At 34.5% G+C, this 15659-nt stretch overlaps 1 protein-coding gene across 3 annotated transcripts; it reads right to left on the bottom strand.

Annotated features, from left to right (window-relative positions):
- Nucleotides 1-2509: 2509 nt before the first annotated feature.
- Nucleotides 2510-15457, bottom strand: LOC110646683 (homeobox-DDT domain protein RLT1). 3 transcript variants are annotated; one of them, XM_058141071.1, is made up of 19 exons: nt 14641-15457; nt 13867-14322; nt 13680-13759; nt 11434-11710; nt 11324-11349; nt 11147-11236; nt 10901-11065; nt 10582-10804; nt 9297-9397; nt 8703-8789; nt 8458-8610; nt 8220-8375; nt 7278-7487; nt 6534-7205; nt 5901-6461; nt 4694-5317; nt 4473-4577; nt 3820-4083; nt 2510-3548 (listed from the first exon to the last, which is right to left on the bottom strand). In XM_058141071.1, the coding sequence occupies exons 1-19, from the start codon at nt 14783-14785 to the stop codon at nt 2763-2765; spliced, it is 5181 nt and encodes a 1726-aa protein (XP_057997054.1). In that variant the 5' UTR covers nt 14786-15457; the 3' UTR covers nt 2510-2762. The 3 variants fall into 3 exon arrangements, with proteins under 3 accessions (XP_057997054.1, XP_057997052.1, XP_057997053.1); XM_058141069.1 differs by having other exon boundaries at nt 11324-11710; XM_058141070.1 differs by having other exon boundaries at nt 2510-3545; nt 11324-11710.
- Between the last annotated feature and the right edge of the window lie 202 nt (nt 15458-15659).

Genomic DNA, 15659 nt, shown 5'->3' with positions numbered 1-15659 from the left:
ACCACAAGACACATGTGTTAAATTTTACAACTTTAAGATGGCTTAAATTGTTATTTTTCTCTCAAACTAGAGAGAGAAACCATATGTAGTCTCTGCTTTCAGAGCCTTAAGAGGTGTTTGGTTCACCTGTTGAGTGCAACTGATAACTGATAGATATCTAAATAAGTAAATTAGAGTGTTTGACAAGCTTAAAAAAATAAAGCTAGTAAACAACTGATATGATACCCATCAGCTGCAGTTTATATCAGCTCCATTTATAGAGTAGTTTTTCATCGGCTGATAGCTGATTTGGTTTTATTTTTTATTTGACTGTATTATCTTTTTTTATTTAACTTGAAAATTAATATTATTAATGCTTTTATATTTTTTATTTATAATTTTAATATTTTAATTAATGTATTTTAACTTTGTTAAAATATTTTTTTATTAATGACATAAAATATAAAATATTTATTTATATCTAAATACTTAAAATTAATTATAAATTTTTTATTAACAATAATAATTACTTTATTATTTATTTATATTTTTAAAGTTATTTAATTTTTTTAAATAATTATTTTCTAATTTCAATAATAAAATAAATGATATTATACGATAGATTAATAATTATATTTATTTTAATAATATAATAAATGATATAATATATTAATTTAATAATTATATATTTAATTTAATAATAAAATATAATAAATTTATAATTTTATATTTATTTAAATAATAAAATAAATTATATGATATATACCCTTATTAGTAATTTCACATATCAACAGCAACAGTTAAATATAGTTATACCAAACACTTAACATAAATCAGCTATCAGCTAATAGAAACCGCTAACAGATATCAGCCGTATTCAACAGTTAAATCAAACAAGCCCCTAGTCTCCTTTTGTCTTATGTGGATTTTAGCGGCTTCTCAGGGAAGGTGCAACTCACACACCATGTGAGTTGTTTTTTCTTTAATTTTTTTAAATATTTTAAAAATTAATTATTTTTTAATATTAATTACTTAATTAATTATTTTTAATCTTAATGGGTTAACTATAATTAGTTATTTTTATATTTTACTTTTTTAATATTAATTAATAATATTAAAACAAAAAATAATATTTTTATATTTTTAGTTTTATTTAATTATAATTTTGTAATTTTAAATTAAAAAATGAAAATATAAAAATAATATTTTCTTAATTTAAATAATTAAAATTAATTGTAATAATAAATTTTAATTTTAATTGCTTATATGAAAATATAAAAATATTTTTTATATTTTCAGTTTAATTAATAATATTGAATAATAAAAATAATATTTTTATTTTTATTTAATTAATTATATAATAAAAAAATAATATTTTAATATTAAAAATAAATAATAATTAAATATTAAAAAATGATGTGTGTTAATCAATTAGACTATTTTAAGCATAAACCAAAATTGATGGGTTAAATTGGATCAAAAGTTAAAAATAAACTAAATTGGACCTCCTAATAAATACAGAGGCCAAATTAAGTTTTATTTCAAATAAAAATATAAATAGTGTAATATAATAATAATTTTTATTTTAATATTTAATTTATTTATAATGTTAATAATAAGTGATATTAATTGCAGTAATTATTAGTTGAGTGGTATTGGTGGTGGTGGTGGTGGTGGTGGTGGTGGCAACAACTATAATCAGATGGTAATATGGTGGCTAATTGAGGTAGCAGTAGTAGTGATGACGATAATCAAGTGGTGATAAAAGTGATAGTAGCTAAGTGGTGATAATAATGATAAAATAGTGATAGTGTGATGGTGGTAGTGATAATGGTGATAAGATAGAGATAATAATAGTAGTAACAATAATAACATAATAATGATGATGATAGTAATATTAACAATAAATAAAAAAAAATTAAAATAAGTAATCATACATCTATTTTTATATATAATAATCATTACATTATTTTAAATATAATTAATTATATTATATAATTCTTATTTTACTACTTTAATTTTTTTATATTATTAAATAATATAATTAAATATATAATATAATAATAATTACATTATAATTTTGATTATACTTTACCAAACAAATATAACTTTAACGTACACACTCATACACAACTTCTCATCAGGTGAGCAGTGTCAGTCGAAGTAAAAACAATCAAGAAAAAGGTATACAACTTCGACCATGGATGTGGACGCGCGGCTTCCCTTTTTACAAGAACAATTTGTTACCTGTTTTCACTTCCGCTTAGTTTAGGTATTTAACCAACTTGGGAGAGATGCCCTCTTAAGTTGAGCTTATAATTGTACTATCAAGATTAGATCTCGTTTTTACTAACTAGACTATCCATTGGGAATATATATATATATATATATATATATATATATATATATATATTGTAATTTCTGTTCTTCCTTATATGCTTTATTTTCTTATTAAGACGAAAAAAAAAAAATTCTCAGACCTGAAGGGAAAAAAAAAAAAAAAAAGAAGGAAAGATGAGAGACCAACAGGGAAGGGGAAAAAAACTCATTTTTCAGGGCACATGCTTAGCTTACAATCCAATGCTCGTTAACAATAATGAATTACAACAAGGATATACTATTTTACTTCTACATTCTGCCTGATATTGCAATAAATTGGAAGGGGCAACCTTGTTTCTCCGTTGTCTTATGCATAAATTCCACCGCTGGTCACGCTGCAAAGACCAAAAATAATGCAGCTCACGAGCAAAGCGGCTGCTGAGACTTTATCAATGGGATAATGATCAGTCACTAGAGAAATCTGAAACTGCTGAGTCTGTGCCTTCCTCATTCTCTATCTTATTTCCTACTCCATCTGAACCCTCACTTATCTCTATGTCTCCCTCTGACTCTTCAGCTCCCATTTCTTCAATGCCATTATCATCTCCGGAAGCATCTCCATCATCATCACTCACTTCCATTACAGTTCTATTCCACCTATTGGAGGCTCCATTAAAACTTTGCTCCCAATTTCTTTGCTCATATCCCTCTGCTTCAACATTATCATCAGATTCTCCTGCTTCCACACTGTTATTATCAGCATCATCTACATCCACATCCACATCCACATCCACATCCATACCCACATCCGCATCCGTCCTGACTTTTTCAGCGCCCCAATTTTCCTCACCCAAGTTCCTTAATGATCCACCATAGCTCCTTGGGCCAACAGTGCTTGTCATACGACCAATCAATGGCTCCTCAGCTACCATCATTTCTACCCTCCTCCTCCTAACTGTTCGAAGACCACGACCAGAAGATTTAGCATTTGTCCTTCGCCCCTGTTTAGATCCTAGATTAAATTTACCAGTTTCCCTAACATTACGCCTATTTGAATAAGATTTAAGACCAGGCACTCTTCTTTGCCACTTTGTAGCATATCCTTGATCACGGCCTCCTCGCCCACGTTTGTAGCTGCTACGTTTGCTTCGCAAGTCAGTTAAGTGCTCTTCTTTGACATGTTCATGTTGCCTCAGTCCTTTTAGTTCAATCTCTTTATTCTTGAGGGGAGAGTATCTCGAAGGAAGCTTCTGCATACAAGTGGAAGGAATTACCTAATCAATTAAAAAAATCTCCAGGATTGTGCATTTTTAAGGAGATAAGCCAACACCAACACATGGCCACATACAACTTAATATCTGTTCTGCCAGCCTACCTCATAGAAGCACCCACCCCCCATGCTTAAGTACACCAAATTTTCCTCAATATAGGCAGGCCATGAAAAAGATGATGAAAAGAAAGAAAAAAGAAGTAAATGAAGAAGCAAAAGGAAGAAATTGAGGGTGAGGAGAAAAAACTGACCATATATACTTTAACTGGCTTGTCTTCACTAAGTTCAGCCTTTTCATGCTGAATGTATGCAACCGAACCATCAAGCTCAAAAAGCCTCAGAGCCACAGCGGCAGTGGTTTTTGGTATCCAGGGAAGCACAGGAACTGATCCTAGGTCAGTAGAACCATATAATGCACTCTGTGCTGAAGTGGCAGAACCCAATAATTCTTTTGTCATCTCAAAGTTGGCAGATAAATAATCTCGTTTTATGGCACTCTCAAGCACAGTCAATATCTGCAAATAAATTGTTAATTAAGTAAAATCATCCCGTAATATCAGAAAAATTAAGATGCAATGTAGGGCATAATATGACAACTTACAACACTGGCTAACCACAGTTAGTTACATTGCACATCTATAGAAACACACAATTCTCCATTTAAGTAAACAACTATAAAATACATTCAATCCTTCTATACGCAGTTGTACCAGGTAAAGACTTCATAATCCTGGAATGTGATTGCACTACATTTAACTGCAGTGGATAGCAGGAGAAGACTAATGTATCTTAGGTGCAATGCAGCTCAAACATTTATCAAGGACTATAAATTTATGTTAAACAATAACAACAATTTTGTTGATCAACAAAGTTCAATTTGGGTAGAATGAAGTATTTCCATAACCTGCAGGAGTTCCTCAGTTGATGATGACATGTTCAACTTTGTGGCCCAGGTCTTTCTGTGGTTTTCAATCCAAAATGACTCTCGAGCTTCTGGTGGAACAGATGCCTATTCATTCAAATGTACAAATGATAAATGAGTCAACATGACATAATCGTCAGTACTTGAGATATCAGATTGCAAGAAAACGATTAACAAACTGCAATATCAAAATGTCATTTCACCTCAATGAAAGCTAACAGAGCATTAAGCAATCTGATTCCCAGAGGTAGAGAAGTATCACAAACCCCAGGGTCTAATTTCCTTCTAACTTTACACTGAATCCCATGTTCTAAAAAATTAAAACTTTTATCAGCAGCATTGAGCGTCTGGTGGCAAGAAACAGAGTCACTGTCCTCAGCTAGATAAGAATCAAAACACACGTCACAAGTGGTCAACAGCTGTGAACACCTTTTCTTCCCATATTTCATGGCACACAATGTTAAGGAATTGAAGCATTCCTTCCATGTCCACTTCTGAAAATCTTGGTACCTTTTCATGGCACCTTTCTGTTCCATTTCATTTCTCCCAAGCTCAATTCTAAACAAAGAAGACGTATCCAAGGCATCTGAGCTCGAACCACAAACCATACTGCTAGGACTGCCAATGCCAGCCGAGCAATTAGGGCTAGAATCAGCTTCACCGACTTCATTTTCAGCAGCAATTCCATTTTGACACACAATGTTTTCAGACTGGAAGTTTCTTCGGACATTTTGTTTGAAGGATTTCTCAATCTTTTGCAACATTATACGCAAATGGGATTCCCTAATGCCGCGAGTATCCAATGATGACAAAAGGGCATCAAAGGCCTACACATAAATGGAATTGAATATAATGTCAATGAATGCTGTAAGGTATAAGCCACAGAACAACAAATAAGTATATGAACTAAATTCATACTGACGTGCAAACAATTATCAAAAGACAATTTTCCTACTTTTATGAACTAAGAAAGAGGAACCATCGAAATGGAGAGGTGAATTTTGAAGAAAGATTTCTGCCCAAAACCAGGACAACCTCCCACAAAGAGCCAACAGAAAGTGGAATAGGTAAAGAAGGAAATCGCATTAGTCAACAAAACAACCAACATTTGATAAACCCCTTCATGGCTCAAATAATAAAATACTTATGATTACATATCTCTACTTCAAATAAATAACTAGAGGAATACCTTTTAATAACGTCATTTGTACAAGTCATTAGTTATCATCACCCAACTAAAATACATGGCATGAATGAATTTAAACACTAAAAACAGTCTATGAAAATAAGTACCACTTATTGTCATAGATTCATATTAGTCATTATAGCAGCCTTACAATCAAGATATAAATGTTAAATTTAATATCACAGAGGAATGGAAAAACAAATGTAGCATAAGAATTAGATTACCTCTTCAGAGTCAATAAGCCTCCAATTGCCATCATGTAATTCAACAAAGATTCTACCAGAACAAGGATCATTTTTAGATGCAGATGCTACAAACTGCCAGTATCGATTATGTCTGCGGTCTTGTCCAAGAGGCAAGGACCTGTAGACATATGTCTCTTCCGCTATGTGGCCAATATAAGCTTTCAGTTGTGAGCGTGACCTTTTTGAAGCATATCCATGTTGCTGACTTGAGAAGTTATCCGGATTCACGGAGAGATCTTGAACCATCAAGGTTTTTTCAGTAGGAACACTGTTGTGGTGATTCTGTACATTTCTTGAAGCAGGCAACGGCTTTTGGTCTACTGCAGTGCTTGGAGATGCCTCCTTATTTTTACTATCATCAAGGGGCAATGGGCTTTGGCCGCCCTCCACTACAGAACTAGTTACTTGTATTTCAGCTTTGCCCCCAATAAAAGATGGGAAATCTAATTTACTCACAATATCTTCTTTCAAGCGACTTCTGTCTAATTGTGCCTCAGCCCACATTTGCTTTTTAAGAGCATTTGCAGCCTCCAAACGATCCTGCAAAAGCAGATATCACCAACTAACAGTGACTTGATAATTGACATATGACTAGTTGTAAAGAACATTTACCTCAAGTACAGCACGAATGGTATTTCCTTCATTTGCAATACCAACCAATGCAACAAGGGAATTAAGACGCTCCTCAACACTTAGATGAGCATATTCCCCTTCTGCAAGTCCTTGAATCCATGATTCACCTGACTTGCTCTCATCAATCTCAATATTTTCCTGATCTACATTTCTTACCCCAACGTCTTCATGAGGAACACATTGTTCGGTGCTACTTGGAGTCTTGGCATCCTTTGGACCATTCAGATGGATAGATGAAGGTTCTTTAACAAGCTCATTTTGTGCAATTAATGGAATACCATTGCATAAATTATCTTTTCCACTTCCTGAACAAGTGTTTGCTTCAATAGAATGATCTGCACTTCTGTTAGCACTCAATGGAGTAGTTAAATCATCAACTTCGGGGTCCTCATCAATATCACCTTCAGAATCTTCATCTCTTTCAACATCATCAACATCTTCTCCACCTGAAAACCCATTTTCAAATATCCGAATTTTCTTTCTCGCAGCTGAAAGTATTGCCTCAGCATCTGCAGGATCTTTTCTGTAAGCAGCCCGTAAACAATATGTCGAAGGAGCAATTCTTTCAAAAAGCTTTTGATCCCTTGTCAAGGCAACAGATATAGATGCCTCTGGTGTCTTGCTTGTTGTCAGGTCCCGAAGCCCAGATTTCTATATGCAATTAAAAAAATGATAAGTCATAGTGGGGTTAAAGGTAAACTTAACACAAATAAAAGAACTCACCTGAATCTTATCTGCAAGTTCTAACACAGTTAAACCCTTGCTTCCCTCAAGTGAAAGAACATGGAAAGCTGCAAACTTGACTGTTCCAGGTGTCAACCGATGCCTAGATCTTCGAGGAAGTAATAAGCCCCTCTCCCGCATTAGTGAAAATGCATTTTCAGCTGCTGACCCATTGCGTAGTGTAGAAATGGTATCTTCACAACCTTTAACCTGAAATTACAGACATGTGCAATTAAATCAAAAGATAGAACATAAAGTAACTGTGGGTCCTAAAAAAATTCTGCACTGAATTGCTCAGCAAAGCAAACATAATTACTAAAAGAATGTCTTCAAGTGGAGTAATTATTTGCAAATTTGTCCAATATGAACACATTATTTATCAAATCGAGATAAATGCAAGTGCCTAGACATTATTATGCCTCAAAAGTAATGATTTTACCCTATAGCATCAAATTTTAACTAGATTGTCAACTGTTAGATTAAAACATTGCTGCAAACTACAACATCTATTCATGCAACTGTATGTGGTCATATAACTACACTAAAGTGTAACCATTTTCTTATTCATACCTAATTAGATACCAGAAAAGAAGTTGATATAACTACAGTCATTGGCAATATCAAAAGATAGATCTTGTTAAGCCAAGCTTCAATTATATCTAATGGTTCTCACTTATAGAATTATTTTTGCTTGTTCCTCTCAATCTGCCTAGTTTCTAATAATCTCAATGTACGTCTTAATCTTTATTACCTTAACATTCAGCTCAGAACATGAAATCAGTTCCCATTTCACCCTAGACCAGTTTTATGTGGTATATATGGTGTCAGTGAAGGAGCTAGGCACACAAAGTGTGTGTGTGTGTGTGTGTGTGTGTGTGTGTGTGTGAGAGAGAGAGAGAGAGAGAGAGATAAGCAAATGCAGAAACAACTTGAACGGCAAACCTCATCATTGTCACCCAAGTATGTCCTTGTTGAACTCCTTTTCTTCAACCGTGGGCCAAATCCTGCAGACAATGCTAATTGTCGGAATATTTCAGGCCACGTTAGTGGATTTAAGTGTCGCTGCCAGTTGCGTATGTCAAAGCCCCATATATATGCCTAACACACATTAAAAAAGAGAATAAAAACCACATCATGCCAACAAATCACACCATTGACATATTGGTAGAGCAGAAGTTACCCCTTCAACAATCTGCAGATGTCCACCTTCAGGATTAGCAGCACAATATTGATTTGCGCCCAATCCAGTAGAGGGTGTCCTGGCAACATCTTCAATATCTTTGATTATCAATTTCAGAAGAGCCAAATGTACCTCACCCAGCAACCTTGAATCCTAAAATCAAAATAATGTGTATATAAATAGGGAGGAAAAAGCAGAGGCCAAAAATGAAACAAGAAATTAAAAAAAAAAAATCAGTAACTCACATAGTCGTGAAAAGCTTGAACAAACTCATCAAGGGTAAAAGGCCATAACCCAAGGACATCAGCAAAAGTAATAAAAAATTTCCATACCTGGAAAAAAAAATCATTATATCTCAGAATGAGGCACTAAATTGACATTAACTAAAATGTCTCTCAAACATTATAACAAGTACAGACAACAATTTTAGGAGAGTGAATAACATGAATACCTTAAATTTATGACAAAAAAGGAAGGTCACAAATAAGCCCATTAGAGGAACATTTGCAGAATTACACTCCTTGATGAACGCAAAGAAATAAGAAATAACATAATCAAGGCTAAAATCTGAATTACACAACCTAGCATGATAGGTCACTTGCCAACTCACATAAACACTCACATGCACAAAGAGAGAGAAACATGCAAGAACTGAAAACAGCTATTGTTCCTCCCAATTTCAGAAATCACCAAAGGTTAAAAATATGCAGAATATGCACAAGGGATAGATTATCAAAATACATCTAGCATGAAATACACTATCGTCAAAAAATAAAATGAGATAAAATAACAAAGCAGACAAGTAGATGAGCGAAATAAAGATGATCTTAGAAACATACCATCAGAAGATTCCCAATATTTTCCTCTGAATCCATCCAAGGTTGAATAGCAAATGGTTTTTTCAATTGTATGGACTCTGGTGGGAATATGCTCAAAGAGTCTGGCAAAAAGAAAAAAGAAAGTTTGGTTTCAACAGATCAGGAAAAGAATTGAGTAGTGATTAGTTAACAAAAATGATGACATGCCAAAAAACAATAAAAAGATCTCATCAGTATGTATAACCAGTAATAGCATTAAAAAAGATGTATAATGCATAAAAATTGGGATGCAGTAAAGATGCAAAATTTTGAAATGGAAGTGAATTGGAGCTCCATAATAATTGCATCTCTATGAGAAGCAAAAATCAACTTTGTATTAGTGATGCCAAATATATGAGCCTATTTGGCATGGCTATTAAGTGATTAGAAAGTAAGCGGTGCATAGGGAATATTTATTGAAGTTGGCATGTTGAAATACTTAGCCTGAAGAAGAGCATAAGCTCCTGCTTATAGCAGAGGTAATAAATAAGGAAGCCCTCGAAACGCCAAACAAGAAGCCTGGAGCATCGTGCTGACATGATTAGCACACAACTCTACAAGCGACAAGACATTTCAAATCTTTTCAAATCCCACCAATCGTCAAATGACACCTAAGCAACAGGTATGGTGGACGCTCATCACAAAATTAGTGTCCCTATTAAAAAGATCACCAAGCATAAAGACTCGAATACTCGAAAGGGGACTAATGATATCATAACCACTAAAATAATAGGGAACAAATAACGAATAACAGAGTAGTAGGCAATGAGCAAACCGAACCAAATAATCACATGATAACCAGACACTTGGACAGGAAGTTACTCGCCCAAAATCACGATGCTTGGATCACTATAAGGATAAAAATCCCGAGATATCCACTATGATCACAGTCCCATCTATATCAGGACTCAATCACCAAAGTAGACTCCTAATCCTGCTCGATCATAGGACTCCTAATACCAGCAGGAATCTACATCAAAAGTCTATATAAGGGTCATTAAGTATGCACTCTGATTAGTTTTACCTATTCGTTCTACAGTCCAATTCTCATTGCTAACTTAAGTATCAGAGTAGTAATCAACTAACACACTCAGTGCTCTTCTCTTACAAATCCTATTTTTGAACCCAACATCCATAACCCGCAAAAGAGGAGAACAACATCACTATTGTTGATTAGATCAAAAGGAAAATTAGTGCATATTTTTGACACTATATGAAAATACAAAATAAAAAATTCATCTTCAAGTCTTCAACAAGCCATCATTACCTCTGAATGAATCAAGGTTTTGCAAAGTATCATAGTTGAGGTGAACTACTGAGGTTAGCCCCTTGCTTGCAGCAGCCAATTCCATGAGTTCCAACTGCTCATCCTCTATAAGATCCAAAGATTCCTTAGCAATTCTGCGTGCAGTTGCCTTCTCAATTGCAGCTTGGCGCTTCACTGCCTCTTTCTCTCTCCGAAGTTCCTCCTTTTGCCTCTTTTTCTCAGCCTTTAATTTAAAATAAACAAAAAGAAAGAATAAACAGTTGAGACAATCTTGATCTCAAAATCGAAACATTGGCATAAAACTAAATTCCATACTCACTCTTAAGTACTCTTTCTGTAAAAACTTTTCCCTGCGCTCAAGTTCACGTTTTTGCTCACGCAGTGATCTCTCCTCCTCTCGCTGCCTTTCACGAATTAATCTGTCTTCTTCCTTCCGTCTTTCACGCTCCTGCTTTTCCATTTCTTTCCTCATTCGCTCTTCACTCTAAGATTACAAGGTTCAAATATTAGCATCAGATAAGAATCAATTATATTTATCAACATCTCATGATTGATAAGACAATACCTTCCGCCTCAGTTGATCCTGTTTCTCAAGCTCTTTGCGGATCTGATTTTCACGAGCTTCAACTTCCCTTGTAATTCTAGCTTCATCATTCTACAATAATCAACAACACACGTAATTCTCAGTCCAGGAAGAAGACAGAGAAATAGCTATATAACACTTGTGAATAGTTCAAGACACCTTGCATTTCTTCCCAATCCGCAGATCTGTATCAGTATGGAAGATTTGTGCATCAGGAAAAATATCTGGATTTTGTGATCCCATAATTTGGTGAACAGTAGAATGAGCACCTATTCTATTGTTTGTAACTGATTCATGATGAAGGAGATAGTCATCATCCCTGTGAAGTGATGAAAGGGCATGTCCCTTCTTGTCTGGTTGAGACAAATGGCGAACACCTTGAACCTTGGCCAATGGTTCATCTTCATGAATAATTGATGCTTTACCCCTCGGAATATCAACTGAAGGATCGCGATAAGGAGATTGATCAACTTGTCCATATGCATCAGATCTAATACTGGACTGGTCTTGGAGAAACTGATACTCATGAAAAGCCCTTGCAGATACCTGGGATGGAATTTTTGCTGCTGTGAGAATTTTAACCAATATAAAACCACGCTATACTACACTATATAACCAGATATTTGATTTTGACTTGGAAATGCATACAATATATCAAACTAAGAGCACCGAAACAATTTATCAAAACACATCATAAGCAAGAATCCCCTGTTCTTTGGAGAACCTTAGCATATTAATACAAACAGTCAGGAAAAGAGGAACTCAACCAGAGAGTGGAACAGCAAAAATGTAGACAAACTTCTTCTTAATTCATTTCATTTGACCAGAAGGCCTCTTGGATTCATGATTCATTTTGGAAAGAAGAAGATAAAACATGCTTCCTGCCCAAAATCCAATTGCACCCAATTACTCAAAACGGAAATTGTATAGAAATAACACCCAGAACATATCTAAACCATGACAATTGACAGCAGGATATGCTCAATAATGATTAGGAAACACAAAGAGCATGCTACCTTTACTCCGTCAACTCCTACAAAAAGTGCCGTCTTATGCAACAGCAAGCTCAAAGAATTAGACTTCAGTGACCAACGAAGATTGAAGTTGGCTATGAGGGGAAGCGTCAAGGTTGTCTAGATTTCATAAATTACCAAAAATTAACATATCACCTATTGAGTGACAGGGATTCGGCCTACTGATTCAATATTCCCTGTTCACAACTCTGATAATGGTTAATCACCCTTAATCAGTCTGAATATGGACTTACAAGTTATTGGTGCTGTAATACCCATTATCCCTATAAGAGCTGTAAACATGGATTTTCTGCCATCCAACTCCATTTCTCACCTACCTAGATCCCAAAAACAATCTTCCATTCTTTGAATTCATCCTGTTAGAACTTATTTTGACATAGAAGTACTTAAATCACTTGATTTCTCAAGGATTTACTCAATTCCAAGCTTGCTCCAAAAGCTTTTTGCAAGTAGGATATTCTTTTAATCTTTTTAGTTTATGTTATCAGTTATTTGTTCTGCACAATTTTAAAATTGTTAGTTGCACATGATTAATGCTATTGGAGCAATTTGGTTGAATCTACAAGATTATGATGCATATTTAGTTAAATTGTTGTTTTACATTGATTCAAGTAATTTTGCTAATCCAGTATGGTCCAATACCACAACTGCCACTTTGACCAATTACCATTAATCGAAACCTTCAGTGCAATACAAGAATGTTATCAAATAAACCCTCTCTCTCTACCTCTATCTCTATCAACAACCTTTTCTTATCCTTTGTTATTGCTATGATCTGTATATTCCAGCAGCTTATACCTGTTTCTGCAACTTGCTTAGCCTTTAAAGCTCAACCATTTGAACCCTAACCATGCTACGAGTCCATAAGCAATCCTTCTTTAAGCACTATCACCATAAAAGTTCTAGTAAGCAGAACTGCTCCACACCAGATTCTGACCTCAATAGCAAAGTTACATGGTCAATATCTATGCAATAGTTACATTATAGAGTTCAGTCTAGAAAATCCAGTCTAGAAACATAAAAAAATGCCAAGAATAGCAATGGAGAGAAAACTAGCCTTAAGAACTTGGGGGGTGTGGACAAGACTACTTGATTGATGGCAATTCCAGCAGGTATTTCATTTTTCAACTCCAGGTTACCACCTACCTTTAGGCTATTTAGCACAGTAAACTTTTCTTAAATGTTAATTGCAAGTTGTTATTCTCATGAGGGTTTATCTATTAGCAGCAAGATAAAGAAGGGCCAAGTGCATGTCCAGAACAAAAAAATATCAGCAGAAAATTTTGAATCACCAAGGACTTGAAACTGGGAACAAGAAAACCACAAACTATGGTAAATAGATGCTAAGGACTCATCAAGCATATAAACCATATTGCAATTTCATAAATGCAAGGAAATATCACAAATCTGATCCATCAATGCGCATGCCAAATATGCTGAATTTAACATGAAGACTCAAATGAAGAATTTGAGAAACCAACTTTGCTGGATTTTGCATCATGTCGCTCGTATACTTCGCCAGCATAAGAATGCATTGGCCGCTTCTGCTGCTCCGCCATTGCTATTGCACATGGAATAACCGAAAAAATGTTAGTGAATGCAACACCAACATAAAAAATTAGGATGCAGAACAATTTTAAACAAAAAAAATTTTCAAGCTGCTCATACCTATAGGCGCCCCAAATGCATCAGGTGGCAATGGATCAAACTCCATCCCAAGAATTGGCCCATCCTCCCTCAATGGCTCGCCCAATTGTGCCTCCACACATGCAATAGCTCTAAGCTCCATAACTGACTGAGGCGAGGATTCATAGTACCTCCTTATCATTGGCATATCATCCAAAGACACCTTCCTTGGCTCCATAAATGGGCTAGAGCCTGAACCTGAGCCAGACCCATAGTCACTTCCAGGCTCAGGCTCAGGCTCAGGCTCAGGCTCAGGCGCCATTGCCCTCATCTCCTCCACAGGAGATTCCAATGGCACTGCCTTACGGGGTTTCTTGGCAGGAATCTCCTTTTTGTCCTTCAATCTCCTGTGACAAAACCACATCTGCAGTTGCCTATCAGAGAGACCTAACTTCTGTGATAAGTCTGCCCGCATGGCCTCTGATGGATATGCCTCCACTGTTAAATCATGAAGAAAGCACCAAAATCAGCAAACCAAACCAAAAATATTCAACTTGTAAACATGTACATTTTAACTATATAAGCATCAAAATTTATTCACTTCACGAAAATTGAGCAGAATGAACAAACACACACACCAAAAAAGAGAGCTAAAATAAATATTTGCATACAATAAAAAATACATATATAAAAACACACACAAAGCAATGAGATGAAAAACATAGGAAATCACAAAATTGAAACAGAAACAAAATCTGAATATGCATAAACACAAAAAAAAAAAAAAAAAAAGTAGAGATTAAGAAGTTCACGAACAAGCATAAGCCTTTTCAAGAGCTTCGAGTTGGAAGGGAGTCTTCATCTGGCGTTTGGGCCTGCTGTGTCCTTCATTAGAATTCCCAATATTGTTGTTGGCGCTGCTGCCTCTATTCTGATTCTCACCTTCAGAATTCGACTCCATTGAAGCGATCGCGATCACAGAATCAACAAATCGAAAGAATTAGGGTTACCAAAACACAATCAAAAAGAGAAAGACATAGAGAGAAAGGTAAAAAATAAAATAAATCGTGAAAATTGCTATTTGTTTGGCTTTCTCTCTCTCTCTCTCTCTATTGTATTAAGAATTAAATATCGTAATAGTCAAGAAAGAGAAAGTTGGATTCAATTAACATTTTCGTTTATCTGATTCGGAAATAAGAGATTTCAATGAGAAAAAGAATAAATAAAAATTCTAATTATTATGATTATTATTATTATTATTAATTATTAATAAAAGAGAAAATAGGAAAAGCAGAAGTCATGAACAAGAAAAAACCAACAGTAGTCCTTCTTGACTCTAATTTAGTTTTCCATTTTTAATTATTATTATTATTATTATTATCTTTTTGATTTCGTGATATATAATGTTGATCATGTGAGCAAAAACACCAATTAATTTCGTTTTTTTCTAAAAAAATAATAAAAAGGGAAAATTGATGAAGGACTTATAGGTGGCTCAGCTGGGTTCTTGTTTGTAGCTTTGGAAAGAACATTCATTGTTTTTGGAGATTCGACCCTTTCGGTTGACACAAACAAGCGTAAGAGAAGATTTCCGGTTTCTGTTAGTGGGCGGCCCCGGCCCTTCTCTTAGGGCTCTACTGAGCTTACTGGGCTACTATCGCATTTCCATTCTATTGTCATTTAATATATTAACTTAAAATAATAATGTAAAATTATTAAGATGCAATAAAATTTAAATATTAAAAAATATTTTTTAAAATTTGAATTCAAATATTTATAGATGTAAAATTTTTAAGTCTTCTCTATTAATAATATTAAGAGCGTATCCTCTCACT

This window comes from Hevea brasiliensis, chromosome 18, assembly GCF_030052815.1.
Source record: "Hevea brasiliensis isolate MT/VB/25A 57/8 chromosome 18, ASM3005281v1, whole genome shotgun sequence".
NCBI lineage: Eukaryota > Viridiplantae > Streptophyta > Magnoliopsida > Malpighiales > Euphorbiaceae > Hevea > Hevea brasiliensis.
Note: the sequence above shows the minus strand (reverse complement) of the source record. Positions and strands in the feature narration are given on the sequence as shown.